Genomic DNA, 23749 nt, shown 5'->3' on the forward strand with positions numbered 1-23749 from the left:
TCTGATGGCAACGTTCTGGAATGCTGTTAATAAGTACTTTAGCAAGGTCAATAGCTAAAGGAATTTCCCACCCGACCTAGGACGGACTATCCAAATATATCTCGAGTACTTGATATTTTTTTTTAAGAAAACGGCTTGAGGCATTATCATTTACTTAGAATATCTGCGTATTATAGGAGACATTTCAAGTTCCTTAAGTTCACAGAAAGTTGGTGTCCGCAAAAATCAGTAAGTGAACTTGCGACTTCATGCGTTTTTTGTGATTTAGGTTTTTAATCAGGTTGAGGACCTGCATTTTTACTGTATATCTACTAATTAGTCTCTTCATTAGTTTATTTCTCTGAAAACTAGGGTCAGTGGGTCAGGCCGTAGGCGATGGGAATCCTCCCAGTGCATCATAGTCGTTTAGCCGCCAAACCTGACCGAAATTAACGACGAATATGACCAGATGCGTCGTAAAGCGTTCGTAAAAAAGTCCGCAAATATGACTCAAAACCACTTTGCGGTTCTCGAATTGGCTCAGTGTCACAGTTTTATTAGTTGTCTGCTATAACGGGCCCATTTGTGAGACAAAATTAGGCGAGGATGACCTAACACACCAACACAGCCGAGAGCGCGCTGCAACCGAAACCAACCAAAAACAAGCCACCCAATGGCGCCGAGTGTGTCAGCGCCGTCTGTCCGCCGGTTGGGTAACTACTGAGATGAAAAGGTCTATAACGGTCATGAGAAAACTTGAAATTTCATTCGTTATAACTGATTATCATTGTATCTGAACTAGAAACTGATCATTTCCAGTCTAGAAATTCTAGAAACTGATTGTTAAGAAGTTGTAGATTGCTATGTCTGGTATTGTTATAAGTGGGTTGCACTGAATAGTTCATTTACGCCGGCCGAAAAACGTGGTCTCATGAATGCCCGGTACATGCCGAAGATATGACTCCCTCAAATAATCAACGCAGCTATCACTGGATGGCACACACTTCTGAAAAGGGTCTGTTCCGTGGGAAATTTTTCAAAGACTGTAGTAGTCCCGAGTCTAGAGGATTACTGAGGGTTTATTCCCAGCCAGCAGGTCGGAAAGACATGGCCAGCTGCCAGGTTTCCAGCTTGTCGAAGAACTGAAGTTTCGAGCTCCCATGTTCGAGCTCGGGCTGTGTTGAGGAAGACGAGCATCTTTTGCAGTCACCACATATACTTCCCCGGCTTGTAATGGTCCGGCTCGAGACGGCTGCGAGTTGGATATGTCCTACTTGTTTCTGGCTGCAGTGAAGAGGCCGAAGAAACTTGGGTGTCTGTAGTCTCCTGCTGGGTGTCAACCTGTGAAGTCCCTGTCAGATCCATTTGTCGGGATCATCGTATGGCATCCTTCAGCTGATCTGCCTGGACCCAACGGGTTTTGTGATTTTTATCTGAAACTTTTGTAGATGACGTTGCCAATTCTTGTGACGATGCCTTTTATCCAATGTTGTTTGTGGAGGGGATGCTTTATCCACAGTTTCTGCTGGATCATGAAGGTAGCGGTTCCTTCGTCTTTCCTGATGGTGTTGGGTTGGGACTGTATTCTGTGGAAGGCTTCAGTAAGTCAAGAACCATCCGGTAGGGCTGGCTGGTGAGCAGTTTACACGGAGGTTCTTCCGTTGAGGTGTGGGGAATGATCCGGCACTGAGCAAGAAGTCGCGGATGGCTGTCTTCCTCTCTCCTCCGGAGGAACGTGGTAGAGTAGTCTTTAATGTCTTCACAAACTTTTCTGCCTGTCCATTGGACTTGGGATGGTACGGCAGGGTAAAAAGATGGGTAATTCCGCCGCTGTCCACAAAATCTTTAAACTGTTGCCCATTATCAGGGACAAGTTGTTCTGGTAGGCCATGACGAAAGAAAATCTCCTGTAAAGCGTCGATTGTATTTGCTGCTGTTGTGGAATGAGGTAACTCTGCTGATCTAGCTGTGCAAAGTCAGCGTGAAGTCTCTGCCACGGTAGTTCCAGAGCTTCCAGCGGTAAAGGGGAACCTGGGGCTGGTTGTCGCAAACAATGTTGCAATGCTCGCATTGCTGCGTCATGCGTTCAATGTCTCTATCGATGTGTGGTTACGAGCCGTACGATTGTGCAAACATCTTCATTTTTGTTTGTCCCACGTGTCCATTATGAAGAAGATCTATTATTTGTGCTGGAACTTCCGTAAAACTACGGTCTGCAAATTCCATACAATCCAACCGTTAAAGATTGTTAATTCAGATCTCTGTCTATGGAATGGTATGAGGTTGGAGTTCGTCACCTTTTCTGGCCAGCCTTGACTGACGTACCACTGTACCCGAGAGGGGACAGGGTCAAATGCAGTTTCTGTGGCGATGTCCTTTGCCTTCATCGGTAACTTTGACAAACTTTGGGTATAAAGCGCAGAGATATGCTGTGAGTCACAGGAGAAGGTGAAAACTCTGCTTGCCATTTCTTTATCGAAACCCTTGTCGGACCTTCTGCGAAACGAGAGTGTATCCGCATTTCCAAACTTTGTCATGGCACATACTCAATCGTGTAGCTGCAGTTCACGAGTACAAGTGCCCACCATTGGAGTCTGTTTGCTGATATCACGGGGATACCCTTCATGGGGCCAAAAATGGTTGTCAGATGTTTGTGGTCAGTGTAGAGTACAAACTTGCATCCCCAAAGGTGCTAGTGAAACTTTTGGACTCCAAAGATAATGGCAAGGGCTTCCTTCTCTATTTATTTATGCAAAAGCACACTGATGAATTCAGTGTCTTAGAAGCACGTGCTATTGGACGTTCCTGGCCATTGACCTTCTGGTAGATCACCGCGCCCACGCCTTCAGACAATGCATTTGCCGCAAGGTAAACTGGCAGCTCAGGGTTTAAGTGAAGTAGGACCTCTGTAGAGGTCAGTTTTTGTTTGATGTTTTCAAACGCATTTGCACACTCGAAGCTCTATCGCCAGGCGGTGTCTTTTCTCAGTAGCTTGTTCAGTGGCACACATTTGTCAGCAAAATTCTGGAGAAACTTGCTGTAATGCTGCACCATGCCGAGGAGAGATCTCAGCTGGCCGATGTTCTTGGGCTCTTGTATATTTAGAATAGCCGAGAACTTTTTCATGGAAGGCATGAAGCCGTCAGCGGAAACGACTTGCCCTAGGTAGTCAGCCTTTCCTGAAGAAAGGCGCATCTTTCCCTCTTGAGCATGAAGCCGTATTCCTGTAGCCGCTGGAGCACTTGTTGAAGATTCCAGAGGTGTTCAGGAGACTTCTTGAAGTGACGATGATGTCATTGAGGTAGCAGACAACATAGTCGAACCCTGCAGTTACCTGGTCCATCGTACGCTGGAACACTGCAGGAGCGGAGGCTACTCCAAAAGGCACCCGTTTGATTTGTAATAAACCTTTGTGCATGTTGATCACGGGAGCCGTTCTTGCCTTTTCATAGAGTTCCAGCTGGAGATACACCTCTGACAAGTCCAGCTTTGTGAATTACCGTAATTTTGCGCATATTACCCACCCCTGCATATAACCCGCATCCCCAACTTACGACTGTTAAAAGAGGAAAAAAATTAAAGCCGTTTACAATTCCCTGTAATGCCGGGGGGTCACGTGACCTCGGGGGAGGGGGTCACGTGAACTCAGGCGGTCACGTGACCTCAGGGGAATCACGTGACCTCGGGGGAGGGGGGTCACGTGACCTCGCGGTTACGCCGATGGCGACGCCGCTCAAGCCGGAAACGGCCCCTAAAAGCTGCACTCTAAAAAAAGACCTCGCGTATTACCCGCATAATTAGCCACGGAAAGCATTGCCAAAGTCATCAAAAACAGTACCTTTATTGGAACATTACTCATCGCTGCACTCACTGCAGCTATCACTTGAAGAATATTTATTGTCCCAGAGAGCATCGTTATCCATGCCGTCCAGGCGATTGCTGATACAGCACTTCCTAAAACTCTTGCGAATCATCTCTGCAGGAATTGCCTTCCACGCGTTGATAATCCACTTGCAAAGTACTGCTATGTCAGGTTTGCGGATCCGGCCCGTCAGCGTGAGGTCGTACTGCTCCTCGGCTATTCACTCCGTGTACATGCGCTTCACGTGCGCCTTAAAGGAGGACCAGCAGAAATATTCTTCCGCCTGGCGGAAAGTCCTCCTCGCCCTCTTTCTTTCTTGTATTGTAGCACGGCGAGGAGAGGGGAAAGGTCCCCTTTTGCGCCGGCTTCTTCTGAGAGGATAAGCCGAGAAAATCCCCATTCTGAGCGACGGGCGATGTGTGCGGCAGCAGCGACCTCGTGAGTTAGAGGTAGCTTCAGCTCCTATCGCGTAATCTGCCCCATTTTTTGGCGCTCACCAAGCTTAGCTCCTCGGGTGTCGGTTTTACGGAGCTGCAAGGCTGCGCCCGCGCAGTCACCGAATCGCCGCTTTCGAAGGTCTTTAGTTTAGCCCGTGGCAAAGTAAACGCATACTTCAGAGCTGCGATGCATCCCCGCACCCATTGAAGGAACGTTTCATAGATATTTTCGGTTGATCAAGGAGCTCAAAACACATGCGCGAGAAGTGGTGACTTGAATATGTGAGGATGACTCACATCTTCACAAAACATTCCATCTTCAAGAAAAAACGGCTTATCACGCTCAAACCTGCCTCAAATTGGGATCGATGGAAAAGAAAACGATGTGCCAGGCGCGGGCATCTTCTAGAAGGTCTCTGTTTTTTAGGAGCGAGCACAAATTATTGAAGAACTTTAGCAGACTATGTTTTCAGGCCACGCTATATTTAGCGGGAGCTCGCGCTGCCACTTCGATGCATTCTCTGAAGCGCGCGCCTGAAGTGGCAGCAGGCCTTTGAAAACGATTTACTAAAATGCCCTGTTGTGTGTCTAACTCGCAGAACATGATGGCCAGCAAAATGTATGAAATTCATATTTACACATTCCCAATAACCACCTGAGGTGAGAGGGCATCAAGGGTGGATGTCAATTTTAAAAAGTTTTATTGGGTCGCTTTTAGCCACTTAAATAACCGTATACAATCCGTACCCCGCAACGAAATGTAAGCTAGACTCGCTGTTTACATTCTTCATCGAGTGCGGCGATGGAGCGAAAAGACAATATTACAACCCTTTTTGACGAGTCTAGCGTGTCGTGTTATGGTTCAACGTTGCTTGTATCGGTACCATAGCACGGACCGCCACTTCGAAGTATTTGCGGTGTCTCAAAGAAACTAAGGCAAAAGCAGACAATTTTTTTTAACGTGACACAGAATTGTATTTAACATTGTAAAAAAAACTTTTAGGTACCCTACGCTACGCAGTTAGCACAAACTATCACCGGTGTTTCCCACTTTTTTTTTGTTAAAAGAGAACGATGTTTAGGAAACTGTTAATGCGAGTATCCAACCTAAGCGGTAGATTTTAGGGCGAGTCTATACATTGCTGGGGAAAATAGCAAAAAGCGCGATGTCGTGTTTGCGCTAACAGTGTCGCGTAATGTACGCATACCGCTGCACAATCAATGCTAACATAGTAAATCAGTAAATTTAGTGGCCCCCAAAAAAGTGGTGTTATTTTGTTTTATTTTTATGTTTGAAAAGTTGTTATTTTTAAACAAGCAATTCGGTAAAGAGTGCTTCCGTTGGGCACCAACTTACGAGGCGTCAATTTGTTCTTATACACTAAATTCTGCATGGCCCTTGCGTAAAAATGTCAATATTGTGTTTCGTGCTAGCTGTGTCACGCACAGTAAGAAAACAAGTTCATTGCTCGAACATTTAAACAAGGCCTTTCTTACGCTTTCTTACGCCAAATAGACGTTTTATGAGTACTCTCTATTACTGGTGGTTCATAAAATAATCTACGTTGTTTATTTAGAGGAAGGAAGTGGTGGTGAGGGGAGGGGGAATTGAATACAAAAGACGACTCAGGGAACCTTGAACTTTGTAAATATTTCGCTCAACCTATAATCCTGAGCTAATTAAATCACTTTTGCTTTGTCTGTTTTAGAACTTGTTAACAGTCGCGCAAAAGGCCAAGATGATCGAAAAGTCAGATGCCCCTGTTTATTTGAGCAAGAAGCTTATTTATGCGAGATAGAACTGAAAAAGCGTACGTGTGTAACCGTAGCAATCTCCGACCAAGCCTGAACCTCACTTTTTCGCCATTTCATCGAAAGCCGTTTCACCGAATGAACGGACGCTTCATCGAACGCCGTTTTATCGAATCGCCAAGGGCCGTTTCATCGAATTTCTCAGTTATGGCTCTGTACCGAGTTTTGGGGCATAACAGTGCTTTATAGATGTTTCACCTTGCATTTGTTAAGACTAAGGTAGTCACTTGAGAAATTGTTTTGAAGGTGGTGTCAAATTACTAAAAATTCATTTCATTTTCATTTCATTTATTTACCTCAAGGGCGTCTTTGAGGACTCATTACATGAGGGGGGTAGGTGGTACATGCATTTGTAACAACATAGTACCACAATTTTCCAAACACAATCATTGGTATAACAAAATCATCGCAATCAGCCCAGCACAGTTTACAAAAAGGAAATCACATTGTACGTACACAACTGCAATTTTGAACTGGACGTAACTATGTATAAAACAACAATTTCAATATGGAGAAACGGAAAGCGACTATGAAAATAACAAACAAGCATGTATGTGTACTATTCATGCCACAGGCGCTCGCACATTGTTTTAAATTCAACGGGATTTGTGTTAGTAACCATCTCGTCTGGCAAGTTATTCCATTCAGTAATCGATAATATTAAGGGTGAAAACAGGAAGGAATTAGTGTGTGACTGGTATTGCTGCACCTTACAGGAATTATCGGTTCGAGGAGAAATATGATGTGCGGAATGACAATAGGCGTTTTTAAAGCACGAGTTGCTGTAGTATAAGTCATGAAAGTAACATATGCGGTAAATATTGCGCCGGGTAAAAGCAATTGGCATAAAAAGAAATAAAAACAATTGGGTATGCGACTTACTGAAAAGCCTTACTCATGTACATACATGGCTGAAACCACGACGCTGCAAATAAAGGACAGACACTTAAAACACTTTTAAGCGTCTGTGCTTTCTGTTTTTGCCTCATTTTTAATTGTTTCATGTGACATGGAGAGGGGTCATTGTTTCATGGAGGCTTTCTTCTCGAAGCAGGATATGTTCACGATGGAACTTATCTCGCCACTGCACCCAGTAATATAAAAGCAGAAACAAAAGAAAAAAAAAAGAGAGAATGAGATGAAGTGTATAAAAATTAAAGTAAATTCCAAAGTATTACAGACTGTAACATTGTTCGATGAAAAGGCGTTCGATGGAACGGCGTTCGGTGAAACTGCGTTCGGTGAAACGGCGTTCGATGAAACGGCTTCGATGAAACGGCATTCGATGAAACGGCATTCTATGAAACGGCATTCAATGAAACGGCGTTCGGTAAAATGTCCGGACGCACTTGTAGCGGTACGCGTGCATTACGTGGCACTTTTAGCCGAACGCGACATCGGCGCTTTTTACTATTTCTGCCCAGCAACATGTATTGTCTAGCACTGAGCTCTGCCACTTAGGTTGGATAGTTGCATTGACAGTTTTCTGAATATCATTTATTTCTAAAGAACAAAATCAGAAAGACCGGCAATAGTTTGTCCGTGCTAACTAAAATGTGTTTGCACAGACAAATTACAAACGTGTATTATGTTAAAAAAAGGCTACAGTTGATTTTTTATTTTTTATTTTTAATGCCTCAGAAATACTTTAAAGTGGCAGCACATGCTATAGCGCCGATTTAAGCAACGTTGAACTATAACATCAGACGCTTCGATAGCCGCACTCGCTCAAGAATGCTCACAGAAAGGTTACAGCTTATAAAATGTTGTAGGGTGCGGTTATCCAAGAGCTAAAGACGATCCACTAGAACTTTTTAGTATCGACACACACCATTGCAGCCTTCTCACCTCATGTGGTTGCTGGGATGCATAAATATAAATGTCACATACATTTGTTGGCCATCATATAGTGTGAGTTACGCACACAATGTTTGTGCTCTCTGCTAGAAAACAGAGACCTTCTAGAAGATGCCCGCGCCTGGTACATCGTTCTCTTCTCCATCGATCCCAATTTGAGGCAGGTTTGAGCGTGATAAGCCGTTTTTTTTCAAGATGGAACGTTTTGTGAAGATGTGAGTCATCCTTACATATTCAAGTCACCACTTCTCGCGCATGTGTTTTGATCTCCTTGATCAACCGAAAATATCTATGAAACGTTCCTTCAATGGGTGCGGGGATGCATCGCAGCTCTCAAGTATGCGTTTACTTTGCCACGGGCTAAACTAAAGACCTTCGACAGCGGAAATTCGGTGACTGCGCGGGCGCAGCCTTGCAGCTCCGTAAAACCTACACCCGAGGGGCTAGGCTTGGTGAGCGCCAAAAAATGGGGCAGATGATGCGATAGGAGCTGAAGCTACCTCTAAGTCACGAGGTCGCTGCTGCCGCACCGATCGCCCGTCGCTCAAAATGGGGATTTTCTTGGCTTATCCTCTCAGAAGAAGCCGGCGCAAAAGGAGACCTTTCCCCTCGTTTCGCCGTGCTACAATACAAGAAGAAAGAGGGCGAGGAGGACTTTCCGCCAAGCGGAAGAATATTTCTGCTGGTCCTCCCTTAAAAGGGTTGTTTAAGCAAACATCCATCGGCTGAAGCACAGATGTCACCCCGCCTGGAATCGCTTTCGGAGCCCGATCACGTAGCGCTGGAAGTTCACTAACTTCTCCTCGTAGGCGTCATAAAGTCGTTGGCATAAGGTCGTCCGCCTCCGGATGGAAAATTCTTGGTGTTTCATGAATCGGTGAAACCACCCGCGGCTGACACGAAACTAGTCGCGCGGTATGCCGTCTTCTCTTGCCAGCCTCAGAGCTTTGATCTGGGCCATCTCTGTTGATACGGCATGGCCGCGGCCTCTCTTCTCCTCAATGAACTCCGCCAGCTTGGCTTCGACCTGGGGGTAGGCTCCAGTGTTGGGACCGCGAAAGGACCTACGGTCACGGCTTGCTCTTTGAAGATCCTGCTTCTTTGCTCTCCATTCGCATATACAGGATTCGTCGACATCATACTTTCGGCCTGCCGCGCGGTTCCCAATCTCTCCGGCAACACTGATTATTTTGAGTTTTTGCTCCGCCGTAAAGGACTGCCACCGAGCACAGCTCATGTCGAACGGAACGGGACGACCAAGATGGCAAGATTGACGTTTCTCGCTTCTTTCTCTCTTCGTGAGTGCACGGTTAGTCCAGCGTTTTGGCACGCAGAGTGCAAAGATGGCAACTCCAAAAAAGAAGATAAACATTTTTTTAAGTTCTGATGCGGGTAATATGCGAGAAAATACAGTAGTTGCCTCCATTCAGCTTAGTGGAAAGTTCTTCTGGACATGGCAGTGGGTACTGGGTTATGTCGAGCTGAGTATTCACGGTGACACTGAAGTCGCCACAAACTCTAACTGATCCATCAGACTTTGGAATGACAACAATCAGAGTGGCTCACTGCGAACAGTCCACGGGTGTGAGAACCTTGTTCTTGACCTGCTGGGCCAAGTCTTTTTCCATTGCTTATCGCATAGCAGATTGTATTGGACGAGGCTTAAAGAACTTTGGTTTCGTGTCCGGCTTGAACTGAAGGGGAACCTTGAGTTTAATGCTACAACCTAAGTCACCTGAGAAAAAAGTCGGAAACCTTGCGAACATTGTCTAAGCGGCGCTTCAACTTCCAGTTCCACGGTTCGAATAAACAATTTGTTTAAGACAATTTTCAGCCTGTCTATCCACATCCTTCCAAGCAGGTTGTTGTGTTGCTTTTTTGTCACTATCGCTTCAAGCTCTTTGGAGCGCTTTTCAAGCACGACTTGAAGCAAGCACTGGCCCTGAACCACGATTTTCTTCTGATTAAAGGGGGTGCAACGATTTCCGGACTTCGGTCAAAGATTTCTGGAAGTTGCCCTCTGACACTTATGAAGTAAAGAACAGAAAACCGATTTCGCCTGCGTGTCTTAGTTGTTGCGTAAAAAAAAAGATAAAGATTGGCATTTCGGGCACCCCTGAACTCACTCCCAGCCTTCAGTGTCACGCCTGGTCCCCCTCCTAGTGACGTCATTCGGAGTGCCGTGTAGCTTACCGTGTGCTATCTCGGACGACGCTTCCCCTCCCTCTCTCCGCCGACATTTGCAGGCGTTATGCTGCAGCTTAGAGCCGAGCAAGGTCACGTAATCTTTTCGCCGTAGTTCCTTCGGCTGCCACTTGGGGCTGCAGGTGGGGGAAAGTGCTCGACTTTTGCTTTGCGATTATGCAGCGGAATCGCGACATTTTTAATGAAGGGTGTGTTTTCTCTATCCTCCGGGACACAATAAACAACGTAAAAATGACGAGATGCAAGTTTTTTTAATCGTAAAGTCGTTGCACCGCCCCTTTAAAGCAGAAGAGGTTGTGCTCCCATTTCTGTAGGCTGGGTTTCCCAATCTTCTGCCACGTGTTGGTGTCTAGGAGTGTCAGCTTAGAATCTGTGTCCATCTGCAACTTCACAGGCGTTCTTTGGATCATGCAAGAGACAAATTCGCCATCTGATTCTTTAGTGACGAATACATTGCTGATAGTTTTCACCTTTTCCTTCTGCTTGCCAGCTGCCTTGTGGGGCTGCACCGATCGGAACACTTTGGCTATGTGGCTTCATTTGCCGCATGCATCGCACGACTCAGTTTGGAAACGACAGGAACTTTCCGAGTGGTTGGTGTGGCCGCATCAAAAACACTTGACAAGTGCAGAAGTAGACCACATTAAAAACACTTGACAAGTGCAGAAGTAGACCGCTTCACCTCTTTGACGAGCAGTGCAGTGCGGTTTCCCTGGTCTAGGCGTCGGTACTCCGCTTCGGCGATGAGGGTTGACCAGCCCAAGCGAAGTGTGATGTTTAGGATGTGGTCCTTCTCAAGTACCAGGCGTGCCCTGACGTGCGTCTCACGGAGACCCACGATTAATGCCGTCAAAATAGAGAAACTTCTGCCATCGTCATCAGATTTATAGTCACAGTTTGTGATGATTGATCTTAGCCGTGTTACGAAGTTCTTTACTGTCTTGTTTCCTTCCTAACGAGCCGAAAACAGTTTCGCCCGTTCAAATTACTTGAACTTCTTAGGCACGAAATCTTCTTCCAGCTTGTTAAGCAGTGCCAGGTATGGTGTGTCCAGAAAGCTCCGTGACTGGATGAGGGAATAGAGCAGCTTGAAAGTCTCGGGACCAATCGAAGCGATCAATAAGTTGTTCTTGTCTGCATCTGCAGTGACCTTAGCGACGCCGAGACAAGCTTGAAACTATCTGATACAGTTTCCACTCCTCCTTGTTTAATTCAAATCTCCCGGGCCCAAGGAAACGATAGATGTGGTTCTCCACCATCCTCGCTGATGCTTTGCCGTGCTCCCGTTGAGTCCGCTTTTTTCTTGATTGTCGTCGTTTTCCATTTTTATGCATGTCACAGGCTCGTATCTCGAAGTTGCATCATGCGTCACAGCTTCAACTCGGTATACAGTCTACTCTCGTTAATTCAAACTCCAGAAAGCCACAGACCTTAGTTTGAATTATCAGAAATTCATCTAAATAGGATGTGAAGCAAAGTAGTAATTTGCGATAGGAATAGCTACATATATCAAGCAGATTTTTTACACTTTGCTCTCGGAGGCCTATTTATAAGCAAGCACGCAGATGAAACATTGGTGAAGTTTGAAGTAAATAGTAGTTTAGGTTGAATATTTTGTAATTGAATATAAAATAGTGTCTCCACACCTTCTACTGACTTTGTACCATGCTTAAATGAAAATTCAGCTGAATTCGTGAGGGTTGTTCCCAACCTTCCCCTTGTCCACTTCTAAGCTCTGTTAGTTTTAATATAACTATGTGAACTGTGGCCTCAGAAAGTCCAGTGTCTTCATGGGGTGGCATGTGAATGACAAATTTGGCATAAAATTAAACCTAAAGAGGTGCCCAACTATCCTAATCAAGGGAATTTATAAATCTGCTTGCTATATTTAAATGTTCCTTTTTTAATCTTGGATTTAACCCCCCAGAAATATAAAAATCAAGCACGAATAATGAAAGCGGATTGTTGGGACAGTACTGCTTCCATAATCGCAGTGGGTTAGTCCCATCGAGTGTAGTTCTCACCGAGCAACCGCATACTCCGGAAAAGCAGTGCCCACAAGCTTTGCGGGTATTGCTTTCCCGCAGTACACAGGTGCTCGATGAGAAGCGCTCTCAACTGTGCTAACCCGGCACGATGAACAAATAGTATGAATTAAGGGGAGACACCCCCTGGGAGGGTCAACTTTTATACCCTTGGCTTAAAAATAATGAAGTTAACAGGGTAGGTTGGTGGTCATGCTAGAGGGTGCGTAACAAACTTTCAGGTCTGTCGGTTAGGTGGGAAGGAAATCGGAGCAGCTTCTATCAGCAACCATTGTTTAGTTAATCTATCGTCAGAAAACTATCACAATATTCAAGATTTTTATTTGCTAGATATCTAGCAGAATGCCTTGGAGATGCGGCTATGGAAAGTTTTGTTGTAAAAGTAATTTATTTCTGTCAATTTTCCCTTTGCAAAATTGGTCAACTTCTTCGTCTTCTGTGTGTTCGACAAAAAGTCAACATTTTTTTATAAGAGACATCTAGAAAGTGACAAAACAAATTCCATAGCCGCATTCCTTATTAAATTTCAGTCAGGAAAAGTGAAGAACAAGCCTTCCCTGTATTGCCATTATCAAATGATAGATTGACTAAAATGGAATTTATACCAAAAAGTGGAACGGAGAAAAATGCGTTCAAAGTGCTCCAAACCCTACCCTTTCTTTAGCTTCGGTGGACCGTAAATAATTTATAAAAAATTAACTGTGCAGTGTAAACTAGTGAAAATTTCTGGGAATACTCTCTAGATGTTGGTGGATGTAAATATGTCATTTTTCAAAATCAACATTTTTTGCAGAAATATTTTTTTCTGGGTAGTGTCCCCCCTTAAGCGAAAACAATGTTTGAATTAGGCAGGTTATAGATGCACTGAAAGCACAGCGGGACAGCCAAAATTTAAAAATTTGTTTGAATTAGGCGGAAGAATGAAATATCGGAGTTAGAATTATCTCGAGTCCACCGTAGTTGAGAACGCCATTAATACAGCCGTTGGGACACATCACTTTCCAACAAGATTGGCAGTGTTCATAATTGCCCCGTTCTCTGACCATTTTCAGACCAGAAATGCCCGACCGCAGTTTCACGTCCGTCAAGCACGGCCTGCGGAACCGGGAGGACCCCTCGCAGCAGCACATCCAGCTGGACTTGGAGAACAAGTACTCCGCCCTACATCAAGGCGACGGAAACTAGGACCTCGCTTTCTTCTCCTTTTCCGGGGCGCACGCCTCCTCCTCTCCTGTCGAGCGAGCCAGGACTACACAAGAGCAACCAACTTCTTGCGAGAAAAGAGTTATTTTTTTCACCCACACTAATTTTACTACTCCTTTGTCGCGTTTGTCACACCAAACGAAACTGCCAGGCCACGAATGTCTCGTTGAGCGGTAACGGGAGATGTGTAACATGACAGCGAGGTTCCTCAGTCTACGGGGACTCAGTTGCGAGTGTCGCAGAGGCCGGCCGTATAGTTCGTGCAGAAGCTGGGTTCGAGAGATGATCTGAGGGGCGGCTTTTCGCACTTGGCGCCCCTTTGTCCCAGGTACTGGCCGACTTTCACTTCCCTCTGTCGCTGGGAGCTCTCTATTCTCTCCTCTTGCAGCGGCAGATTCTTCCGACAGAATTTCGGCACTGAAGGACTGTGCTGGAAGACAGAATGCAGTTGTTTTTTTTTGTCTGGTGTGTGTGCGTGGTCTGCGCTGTGAACTGGAAGTGTTCTTTTTTTCCCGAGGATGACGGCGTCGCGCGGACAACCGGAGTATTTGTCCGTTCTTTGGCTTCTTGAAGCCCCCCGTGTTTGTATAAGAGACATAGAGTTTTAGGGCTGTTGGCAGACCAGTTTTGGCGTGGGTGCAAGATTGAAAGGTTCGCAAAACGTGTAGGTTCTTTTTTTTTAACTGTTTGGTGTTAGGTGTCTGGTTGCCCATGCAGTTGCTTTATTTGTTGAGTTAACAAAGTGAGTGATTGGCCTATTGCTGTTGCGCTCACTAACAAGCGTTACATTTGCTGTATACTTCTAGTGTGAGAGTCTGGCTGCTCAAAGTTAATTTTGCAAGTGTTCTCGAGACGCTTAGGAGAGATTGGAATGAATGGCAATTTGTATTTTTAATTTGTTATATCTTCCTGTTGGTACCTAGTATGAAATATGCTTGTGATGCTAAGGTATAGTGGCAGAGATGCACATACTGAAAATGAGAAGAAAAAAGTGGAATTATAACTTCTGGTGACATCCTACATTGAAGAATTCTGTACCCTAATGGTATTTGGTGCTTTTTCTCTATGTAGGTGTCATGAAAGGAAGTAAATTGAATTTGCTTCTACCCTGGCCTCTGGTTTCTTTTTAGCTGAATTCACTAACAAGTCTTGTTTTGTAAAGTTGTGAACTTCAAGTCTCCCGTCTTTACCTCCCTCACATGCTTTTAAGGCCTTTCCAAACAGGGCACTTCAGAAATTGTGAGGCAATACAACTCCGTCCAAAATGGTGGAAGTGGAAGCATCCAGCAGTTACATGTCTGTTTGAACACTACCAAGCAAGCATCACGATTTTCCTTGCTTCCTCCGGTGCATTGTTCGGAAGCTGGTGTTGGGTGTTCGAACAATGAGTAGAGAAACAGGCAGGCAGGCAGGTAGGCTTTGCATCTACCCACTAATCCTTTCAATCTGAGCTCAGTGCCTGATGTCCTCTCGCACTCTCGTACCCTACTCCACTGGTGCACCCAGGATCTTGGTCTGGGGGGAGGGAGGGGAGGGGAGGGAAGGGGGAACCTATATAAAAAATTTTATTTATTTCCGAGTTGTAGCTTGCGATTTTGCAGAAATCCCCCCCTCCCCCAGACGAAAACCCTGGGTGCACCAGTGGAGTAGGATTTTCCGTGCTGCATGAGCAATTCTGAAGTTGATCTGTTTCAAAATTATTTTGCTGGCGCACAAATTTTTATTATCCGTGGTGTAGCTGTTACCATGGGGTGCATTATTTGTGGGACTGCTTGTTTATGATTATTTTCAAAGTGTGAGATTGGCTAAACAGGTCTTCCTGAAAACCATGTTGTTTACCATATACTCTGCAGACGACAAAAGCTACGGCTCCTGCGACCCTATGCGAGCTGTCTGAGGCAAACACATGTCCTGGTGCTTTATTGCCACATGGCTGCGCCTCCCATGGTCATAGTGTACGAGAAGAAAACTCTGCTATCTAGAAACAAAAATAATTAAATAATCGTGAAAAAAAATCAGTAATGTAATTACTTGAAACTTAATAAATATATCCACCTAAATACCCAGAGAGAAGTAAGAAAAAGCATTTAAAACATTACTCTTAAATAATTATAAATTTTAATCTGATGAATTTAGCACACAAGTTTGGGCAACGGAAGGGTAACGATCCTGAAATAGTCCCACTTACCGACTTGCCAGCGTAGATCCCGAGGTCATTCGGATGAGAAGCATTTTCAGGAATCGAAAAAGGCTCGGCACTTTAGATTATGCTGAAGAAGATTGCGTCTGCTGAATCGCCGGTTCACGAATGCTGGGAGTTGGAACATTTCGGTGTTGATGCAAACTGTTGAATTCAAATCCCAACTTTTTTTTTTTTTTTGAGAAGCAGGTAAGCATTGTATATTTGACTGTCACTTCAGGTGGCTTAAAATCATTTACGTAACCACAGTAAAAAAAAAAAAGTTGCAGCGAGTGATTAGCTTTGGTGCAAGGCAAATTTTAGTGCTTCGAGGGGCCTGAAAGAATGATCGATAGAGTATGCGAAAAGAAAGATATGGAAATGGAGGAAGTGAACAAAATATCGATAAGAAAGACGGATGTAGGGAAGAAAGTCAACAATATCTACATGCAGTAACTTTACGCTTGTTGATGGATCCGTCAAGATATCGGCGAATCCAAAACCTGCCATGTCGCATACCAAAAGGACCCTCTTGTTCTAACCTACTTCAATGGGCTACTGCCCCTTCCGCCCGGGCCCCTGGCCCCGGAGGGGAGGCGGGAGGCGAGGCTGGGAGGGGAGGGGAGGGAGGGAGAGCAGGGGGAGGGGAGTAGTTACACATTTCGTCGTTTTGCTTTTTGGGGCCCTGTACCTGTAGCGAAATAAAGAGGGGCCCACCCCCTGGAAAATTTCAGTGAATGCTCAAGTCTCCGTTGTCCCCCCGTTTCCGGGTCCCTGGTGCTTTCCCTAAACAATTCCTCAGACCACCGCAAAAGCCGGCGGTATTTATTTACTTTTTTTTTTTTTTTCGGTTGTACACAGCGGGCGCGGGTGCCGGGTGCGGGAAATTTACAACTTTGCCGGTCTTCTTAGGGGTTAGAACCCGTCGCGACGTTTCCCTTTTCATCTTTGGCCCATGGCTTTGTTCACTGTTGCTTGCCATTTTCATTTTTCCATCTTCGACTCGCGGGCTTGATCGCAAAAAGAAACAAAACAAAAAACAATCAAATGTGTGTCTTACCGAGTTGGTGACAGGTTAAAGGGATGGTGAACCGAAATTGGGATTTTAAAACAAAAAACAATGCTGGAGATGTAGGCAGGACGCTACAATCCCTACAACACTACTAGTAAGGCGATATCTTAAATGGACGGCCGTATTTTAGAAAAAAGAAGTCGAGATTGAACCAGGCCGATGAGGCGCGTGATGTCAAGATACCTAGTTTCCTCCTCTCTTCGCTTCGCTCCCTCAAGGCCGCGAGGCGGAGAAGACACAAGTCCGTTCCCTCCTCTTCTCGGAAAAACGTGACGTCAACATTCCTGCCAAATGCGCCTCTTTTTTAAAAAAATACGGTTATCCGTTCGAGATATCGCTGTATGAGTGATGCTTTGGTGTTCGTAGCATCCCGTTGCACGCTTTTGCCGCGTGAATTGGGGAATCCAGATTTCGGTTCAGCATCTTTAGGTTAAGCGTGAAATGGAAGCTCCTCTCAGAGCGAACGCTGGATTGGAGGTCGGCCAAAGGATCAGAGGTGGGAGAAGCTTCACTTCACCCTGAAAGAGATATTGAACCGAAATTCCGAGCTCACAAAACAAGACTACACGGATAGGCGGGACGCTGCAAAACCCCAAAAAATCACTCGTACAGCGGTATCTCTAACGGATCGCCGTATTTTTGGAAAAGTGTGTGATTACTTAAACGCGAAAGAATAAAACATGGGGGACAAACACAGGACAACTACGTAGTTGTCCTCTGCTTGTTCTCCGTGTTTTATTCTTCCGCGTTTAAGTATTTGTGTTCAAGACGCTCGGCTTTTACCAGTGCGTGATTGAACACGGCCGACGAGGCAGACCAGACAAGTCACGTCGCGATTCCCATTCCCGCTCCTCCTCACTACGTCCCGTCGAGCTGGTGAACCGAAGACCGATGCGAGGCCGCTTCCCGAGGACAATGACGTAAAAGACCTCGCTTGATTGCGCCCTTGTTTTTCAAAAGTACGGCCATCCGTTTGAGATATCGATGTTTTTCTGTTCATAGCTTTCCGTTCAACGCTTCTGCGGCCTTATTTTGCAAAATCCATATTTTGGTTCAGTATCCCTCTAACTTGTCACCCGACTATGGGCCCGCATATTTGTCTAACTAATAATAATAAAAAAATGCTTATTTTTATTGACTATCGAATTATAAATATCAACGAGTCACGGGGCACTTTCACAATAAAAATAATTAGTAATGGCAGTTTTAGACAAATCAGACGAGTACGATACTAAAGGATGCTGGCAGGTGGTTCCATTCTGATGGCGTTCTAGGTATAAAAGAATTGACGGAAGCTATGGTCTGACAATAGGGAATGCCTACTTTGAACTGATGATTGATGCGTGCAGAAATGTAAGTTTGCTATACAATGAAGTTCTCCCTGAGGACTGAATTAGTATGATATAATTTGCAGAAAAGACATAGGTGAGAGCAACGGCGGCCTGAAGAGGGTAAAGAGAGGTTATTTTTCATGGATGTTACACTCGCCGCACGATGGTAATTGCTAAGTACGAAAGGAGCACTGCGATTTTGAAGCCATTCAAGGCTGAATGCGAGTGTGGTCAGACCAGGGTCAGAGATTGCTGCAGCTCGAGCAATCTAATTTTGAGCAAACCAGAGATTTGTGTAAGGAAAGTTTAAGAGACACAGGAGCTAAAGAAAAGTTTCGTGTAAAGTAGCCTAGCATTGAATTGGCTTTAGGAAGGATATGATTGTAGTGACCCATTTGCACGGTGCGCATAGAAGTAAAGAAGGGTAAGCGCGTGCGGCGAATCCAGCCATGGAGCTCGAGAGACGGAACGACCGGCGGAACATACAGCTCTCAATGATCGCAGCTAAAAAAAAAGTCAAATTTGGGGGTTTTACGTGCCAAACCAATGACGGGCATCTGGCACGCCCCAGCGGAGGACTGAGGATTAATTTCGACCACCTGGGGATCTTTTGACGTGCGACCAAAAGCTCGGTTACACGGCGCCTCCTCCGCAATAAGCCTCCGTCAGATTGCGGGCACCTCGGCCGGGATACGAACCAATGATCGCAGCTGCCGTTTGTAGTAATTAAAAGAAAATCCTCGTCGCCAAAATGTAGTAATTAAAAGAAAATGCGGACACCCGAAAAAATAAAGAAGAACAGTGCCTGCGTGGGCCTGCGGAAAAACGAGGAGTCTCACATGCAGAAGTGGCGACCGGCGGGCCGGGCGCGGGAGCCCCGGACGGAGAGAGAGAGACGTCCGACGCGGTCGGTGGTTGAAACTAGGGGTGTCGCGAACCGGCCGCGGTTCGAATTCGACCTGGTCGACTTTCTCGAACTTTTAGTGGAAAGTTCGACGAACCTTGTATTCAGGTTCGACTCGTGTGCGCATGCGCGACAGGCTAGCCAGTTGGCTTCGGATTGGATTGTGATGGCTAAGAGATGAATTAAGTGCAGCGCTGATTGGCTATTTCAGCCAATAAAGTACTAAAAATTAAGTTATTAACTTCTTCAGTGATTAGAATTAGTTTTTTTTTAATTGCAGCTGTTCACAAAATAAAATAACCCTTTGCATAAAAAAAATTCTCCAAACCTAGACATGCTTGTATCAAGGTCTGGCCACACTGTCCACAAAGTCGAATTGGTCGAATCTAGAGCACTATATAGCTCCTTCGGAGCAGAGTAGCGCAGAGCCGTTTATACTGAGAGAGTTTGGCCGATGGGCGGAGCTTGTTGGCCGCTAGAACAAGCGGATTTCGCGATAACACAATATGGCGTTACTTCTTTGTCTTGTTCATTCCTGTGAATTCGCGTAGAGTTCGTATGAGTCAGATCCACAATATGGCGGACGGAAGTAGTCATCCCCCGGTTGTCAGACTGCGATGCTGTGGTTGTCAGACTGTCAAAATCTCCTTAAGAAGGCCAAACTCTCTCAGTATAAACGGCTCTGGAGTAGCGCAATCTAGAACGCCGCCTCTCGGCGACTAGCGGCGAACGCCCGGAGGTTCCAACTGCGGTCAGAAATGCATGGAGAACGTGAGAAAATCGTTGTTTCTCCAGTATTGTGGGAATGTACGAAATCGCAATCATTTTTGACATAATAATGGAACACTTTAGAATAATTTGCGCTGAGTTTTGTGCCCCGCAAGGACCTGACTTTTTTTTAAAAATTGCCTGAGCGGCATTATGCAGCAGACGACACGGCGACGTCACACCATTCACGTGACCCGCTCCGGCCAACCCGAAAAGCCCATCTGCGCTGCGAGAAAAAATCGTCTGCTTCAAACGCCATTGCCTTGGAAATTGCCTTCTCAAAATTTGCACACGGATCCGATATTGTTAAAACTTTGATAAAGTGTTTAGTGCTTTACTAACTTCACGACAGACTAGTTTTGAAAAGTGTGAACTCGCCGTTAGTTTTTTTAATCAGCCGTGTTATGTCGATCTCCATGTATTCTCCCATAGGGCGGGCAGCCATCTGGAACCCTGAGTACCACGTGACTCGCGCCGAGCCGCTCTGTCGGCCATGTTGTCGGCAAAACACGGGGTTCAAAGGATTGCGCTACTCTGCTCCGTAGGAGCTATATAGTGCTCTAGTCGAATCTGGTGAAAAGTACGAAGGTTCGTCGAACCGGTTCGACCCAGTCGAACCCCGAAAGTTCGACCAAAAAATCTGGTTCGACAAAAGTTCGCGACACCCCTAGTTGAAACGTAACTGTTTAAAGGGCCACTCCGGTCCATACTTTCGATTTTGGAATTATGACTGTTTTTAGTGCAGTCAGCGTCCCTGAATTGCAAGGTGTAATTTTTTTCTCGTTATTGTGCATAGTTTTAAAGATATCGACGCCTCAAAGTTTTGTTTGGGGCGCGGCCAACAAAACCGAAACTAGCCGCTCGAGGCCCCGGCAACACTGGAAATCAGCCGCTATGTGAACGTGACGTCAGGATCGTTCTCGTTCAACGAGTATGCAGGCCGAGCGGCACCTACCTCTGTTGCGCTAGCCGTCGAAAGATAGGAGGTAAGCTGATTTTGTTTTAATTCTGCATACGTTGTAGCTATCCAGCATATGTAGCAAGAGTTAGTGCGTATACCCAAAAGGTAGTGACTGGACAACGAGTCATCTCATTCGGTGCCGTACTCGGCGTCTGTCACCGTGTCTGCGGTCTTCCGTACTCGTCGCCTAAATTGTCATTGGGGCTCCGTGGATGGAGCGGCGTTGCTCTACGAAGCGCTGCCAGTGACGTACAATACTGGGGGCCCTCTCGCTTTCGCGCTGCGGGTCGGTCCCAGACACGAAGCTTTGAGGCTCTCCGGCGCGGGACGCGGCGCCCGAACACACGTGTGCTGGGCTGTGCACGTCTGTTTTTTCGTTCTTGTTTCCTCGGGCGCCTAAAAGTCAAAGTCCAAAAAGTCCACTCGTCGAACAGCGTTCACGCATACCTTCAATTTCCGGTCCGTTTGAAACTTGTGAAAAAGCACCTCCGTGTTGCGCAGCGGGTTGTTTGAGCAGCCCACAGCGCTACAAGTTGTACTCGGCATCTTTCGAGGAACAGCTGGGCAGTCTTGGGCGCACCGAGTTGCTCGATAAAACGAGTCTTGGAGTCCTCACAAGGGAGCAAATAAACAAAAGGCTATACCGAAGCTACACGGGCTACAGATAAAAGCAGGGCCGTAACCAGGGGTGGGGGGGGGGGGTTTAGGGGGTTCTGACCCCCCCCCCCCCCCCCCCCCGAAATTTTTTTCTGGGTACGGCCCTGGTCGGTGCACTGGCAGCCAGCCGATTTTAATTTCCACCTCTGCGCACGCGCAGTGGCGCCGGTCGGCTACCGGGTACCAAACCGAGACTGGTTCTCCGGTTTGCTGTAACTCTCCATTATACGCCACCGATGCACATGATTCATAGGCGAAAATAAGACAATAGACACTTTCAAAATGGCCGCCGTTGTCCTCGAAACCCCCCCCCCCCCCCCCCCCCCCCCCCCCCCCCCGAAATTTTTTTCTGGGTACGGCCCTAGATAAAAGCAACGACTAAACACGCCAATCACAAGCCGAAGTAGCGGTGGTAGCGGCTCAAAGAAACGCGCTCCGCGCAACACCCGGTCCGGAGAAAAAAATGAGAACGATACTGACGTCACGGCCCAATGTTGCTTTAGCGATCGGCAACCCGCTGGCCGCCCGCTAAAGGGGTATTCACACGAGGGAGAAATCCCGGGGATTTCTCCCCGGCACGCGCGCATCACGAGATGAAAACGCGAGGCTTTTGCACATCGCAAAGCCTGACGTTTTCGTCGTTGGATGCGCGTGCCGGGGAGAAATCCCCGGGATTTCTCCCTCGTGTGAATACCCCTTACCCCCCATTCACACTGGAAGCGGATCCGCGTTCGCGAAGCGGTTGCGAAAGCGGTTGTATAAAGATCCAGTGCAATTGCACGCGCATTTGATGTCATCGTGTGCGCGTGCAATTGTACTGAATCCTTATACAACCGCGTTCGCAACCGCTTTGCGAACGCGGATCCGCTTCCAGTGTGAATGAGCCCTTAAGGAGCAGCGGCTCGCGGCGGGTCGAGTTCTTATTATCGGCATTAGTTGAGAATGCGGCGTCCCCCGGACGTAATATTTTGGCTGGGGTCGTATTTTGTGTCACTACACCGATACCAGTAATTTATTTCATTTTGAGTTTTGGCCGGAGTTGCCCTTTAACGGTCAACAATGTGGGGTTGAGCGCCACGGGGACGCAACCCTGATAACGGGCACAATGGTGGAACAGTTGCGCCATCTAGGTAGTGTGGCGAGTGACTTAAATGAAAAAATTGAAATACTACACCGTTAATGTATTCCGCACATGTAATGTAAATATTGTAGATGAGCATTAAAGAGTTACGTGGGTTTGCCAGGATAGGCGTGAATAATGGTTACGCCAAGATATTTATAGGAAGTTTGAAGTGGAAGGGGATACGTATGTTAGGACGCGAGACTCTCACAGTTTGGCATTTGTTAGTGCTCAGGGACATGTGCCATTGTTTACACCATCGAATACAGCATTTAAATCTTTTTGAAGAAGCAGAGGGTCAGAATGCCGGTCAATTCAATATCCAAATAAGCATCACCCGTGCTAATGTTTTTTTTTTTTTAATTGAAAAAAAAAAAAAGTGGAATTTCATGCTCCACCCGACATGGCACCTGGCAGCTGTGCTGACGCTCCTGTTTGCGGTGCAAATGTCGCGTCTGTGCGCGTGTTATGTATTTCGTTCTTTTTGCAAATAAATCGCCAATTCACCATCACTTTCTTTGTGTAAGATATGATACGCATGTTTCGAAACTTAACATACAATAAGAAAACAGGAAGTGCAAGTTTTGACATTTTCAAAGACTTGTATTACATCCAATACGCGTTCTTATTTTTTTTATTGAATAGGTGAAGGATTCGTTTAGTTTCGTGTATACGTGTTTTTCTTAATTAGCACACTCACATTTTTTTTAATATTTATTCAAAAAGAGCCTTTTTTTATGCGATTTTGAAGTTTAGTAACTCAGTTTCACATCATAACGCAGCAACGAAATCTAAGGGCATGCTTCTGGTAAACATAGGAACTCAGCATATGAAATATTAGAAATGCAACGCCACCCTTTTTTTTATTTTTTGTAAACACAACTTTATTGTGATAAAATTTCAAAGAATTCCCTTCGCGCGTTCTTGGTTTTTTCAGACAGCGTTCTGGCATCTGATCTAAATTTTTTTTAGTTGTATGCTAGAGGAACTGAGCTGGTTCATCATAAGCGTGATTTTTTCGTATTCATATTCAGATTTGTTTAATATAATTTTAAATCATGGGACTATTTCGAAGCTCGACTCTCTACGCAAGAAACCGGTTTCAAAGAAGAACGCAGCTATTTAAACAACGATTGTTTAATTAGAGCTTTTATCGTTCTAATTATAATTAAAATCATAATTAAAATAAAATAATTATAATTAAAACCAAATCCTCGTATAAAGGCAAAACCCTACGTTTCGAGACCAGCTTGGTCTCTTTAGGTCTCTTCTTCAGGGGTTGACTACGGCTACGGCCGTTGAGGAGCAGTTATCTGTTTTCTTCTTCTTCTACGGCAGTGTCTATCGTTTTGCATCG

At 45.7% G+C, this 23749-nt stretch overlaps 1 protein-coding gene across 4 annotated transcripts in view; it reads left to right on the top strand.

Annotated features, from left to right (window-relative positions):
* Window positions 1-14506, top strand: part of LOC8042401 (protein CDV3 homolog) — a 31994-nt gene extending 17488 nt beyond the window's left edge. For all 4 annotated transcript variants that reach the window (XM_040217989.2, XM_040503709.1, XM_040217988.2 and 1 more), the window contains one exon: window positions 13250-14506. In XM_040217989.2, coding sequence (XP_040073923.1) covers window positions 13250-13382 — 133 coding nt within the window. In that variant the 3' untranslated portion in view covers window positions 13383-14506. The remainder of the gene's footprint in view (window positions 1-13249) is intronic.
* The last annotated feature ends 9243 nt before the right edge of the window (window positions 14507-23749 follow it).

This window comes from Ixodes scapularis, unplaced genomic scaffold (genome assembly GCF_016920785.2).
Source record: "Ixodes scapularis isolate PalLabHiFi unplaced genomic scaffold, ASM1692078v2 PGA_scaffold0__279_contigs__length_252992795, whole genome shotgun sequence".
In the NCBI taxonomy this organism is placed as follows: domain Eukaryota; kingdom Metazoa; phylum Arthropoda; class Arachnida; order Ixodida; family Ixodidae; genus Ixodes; species Ixodes scapularis.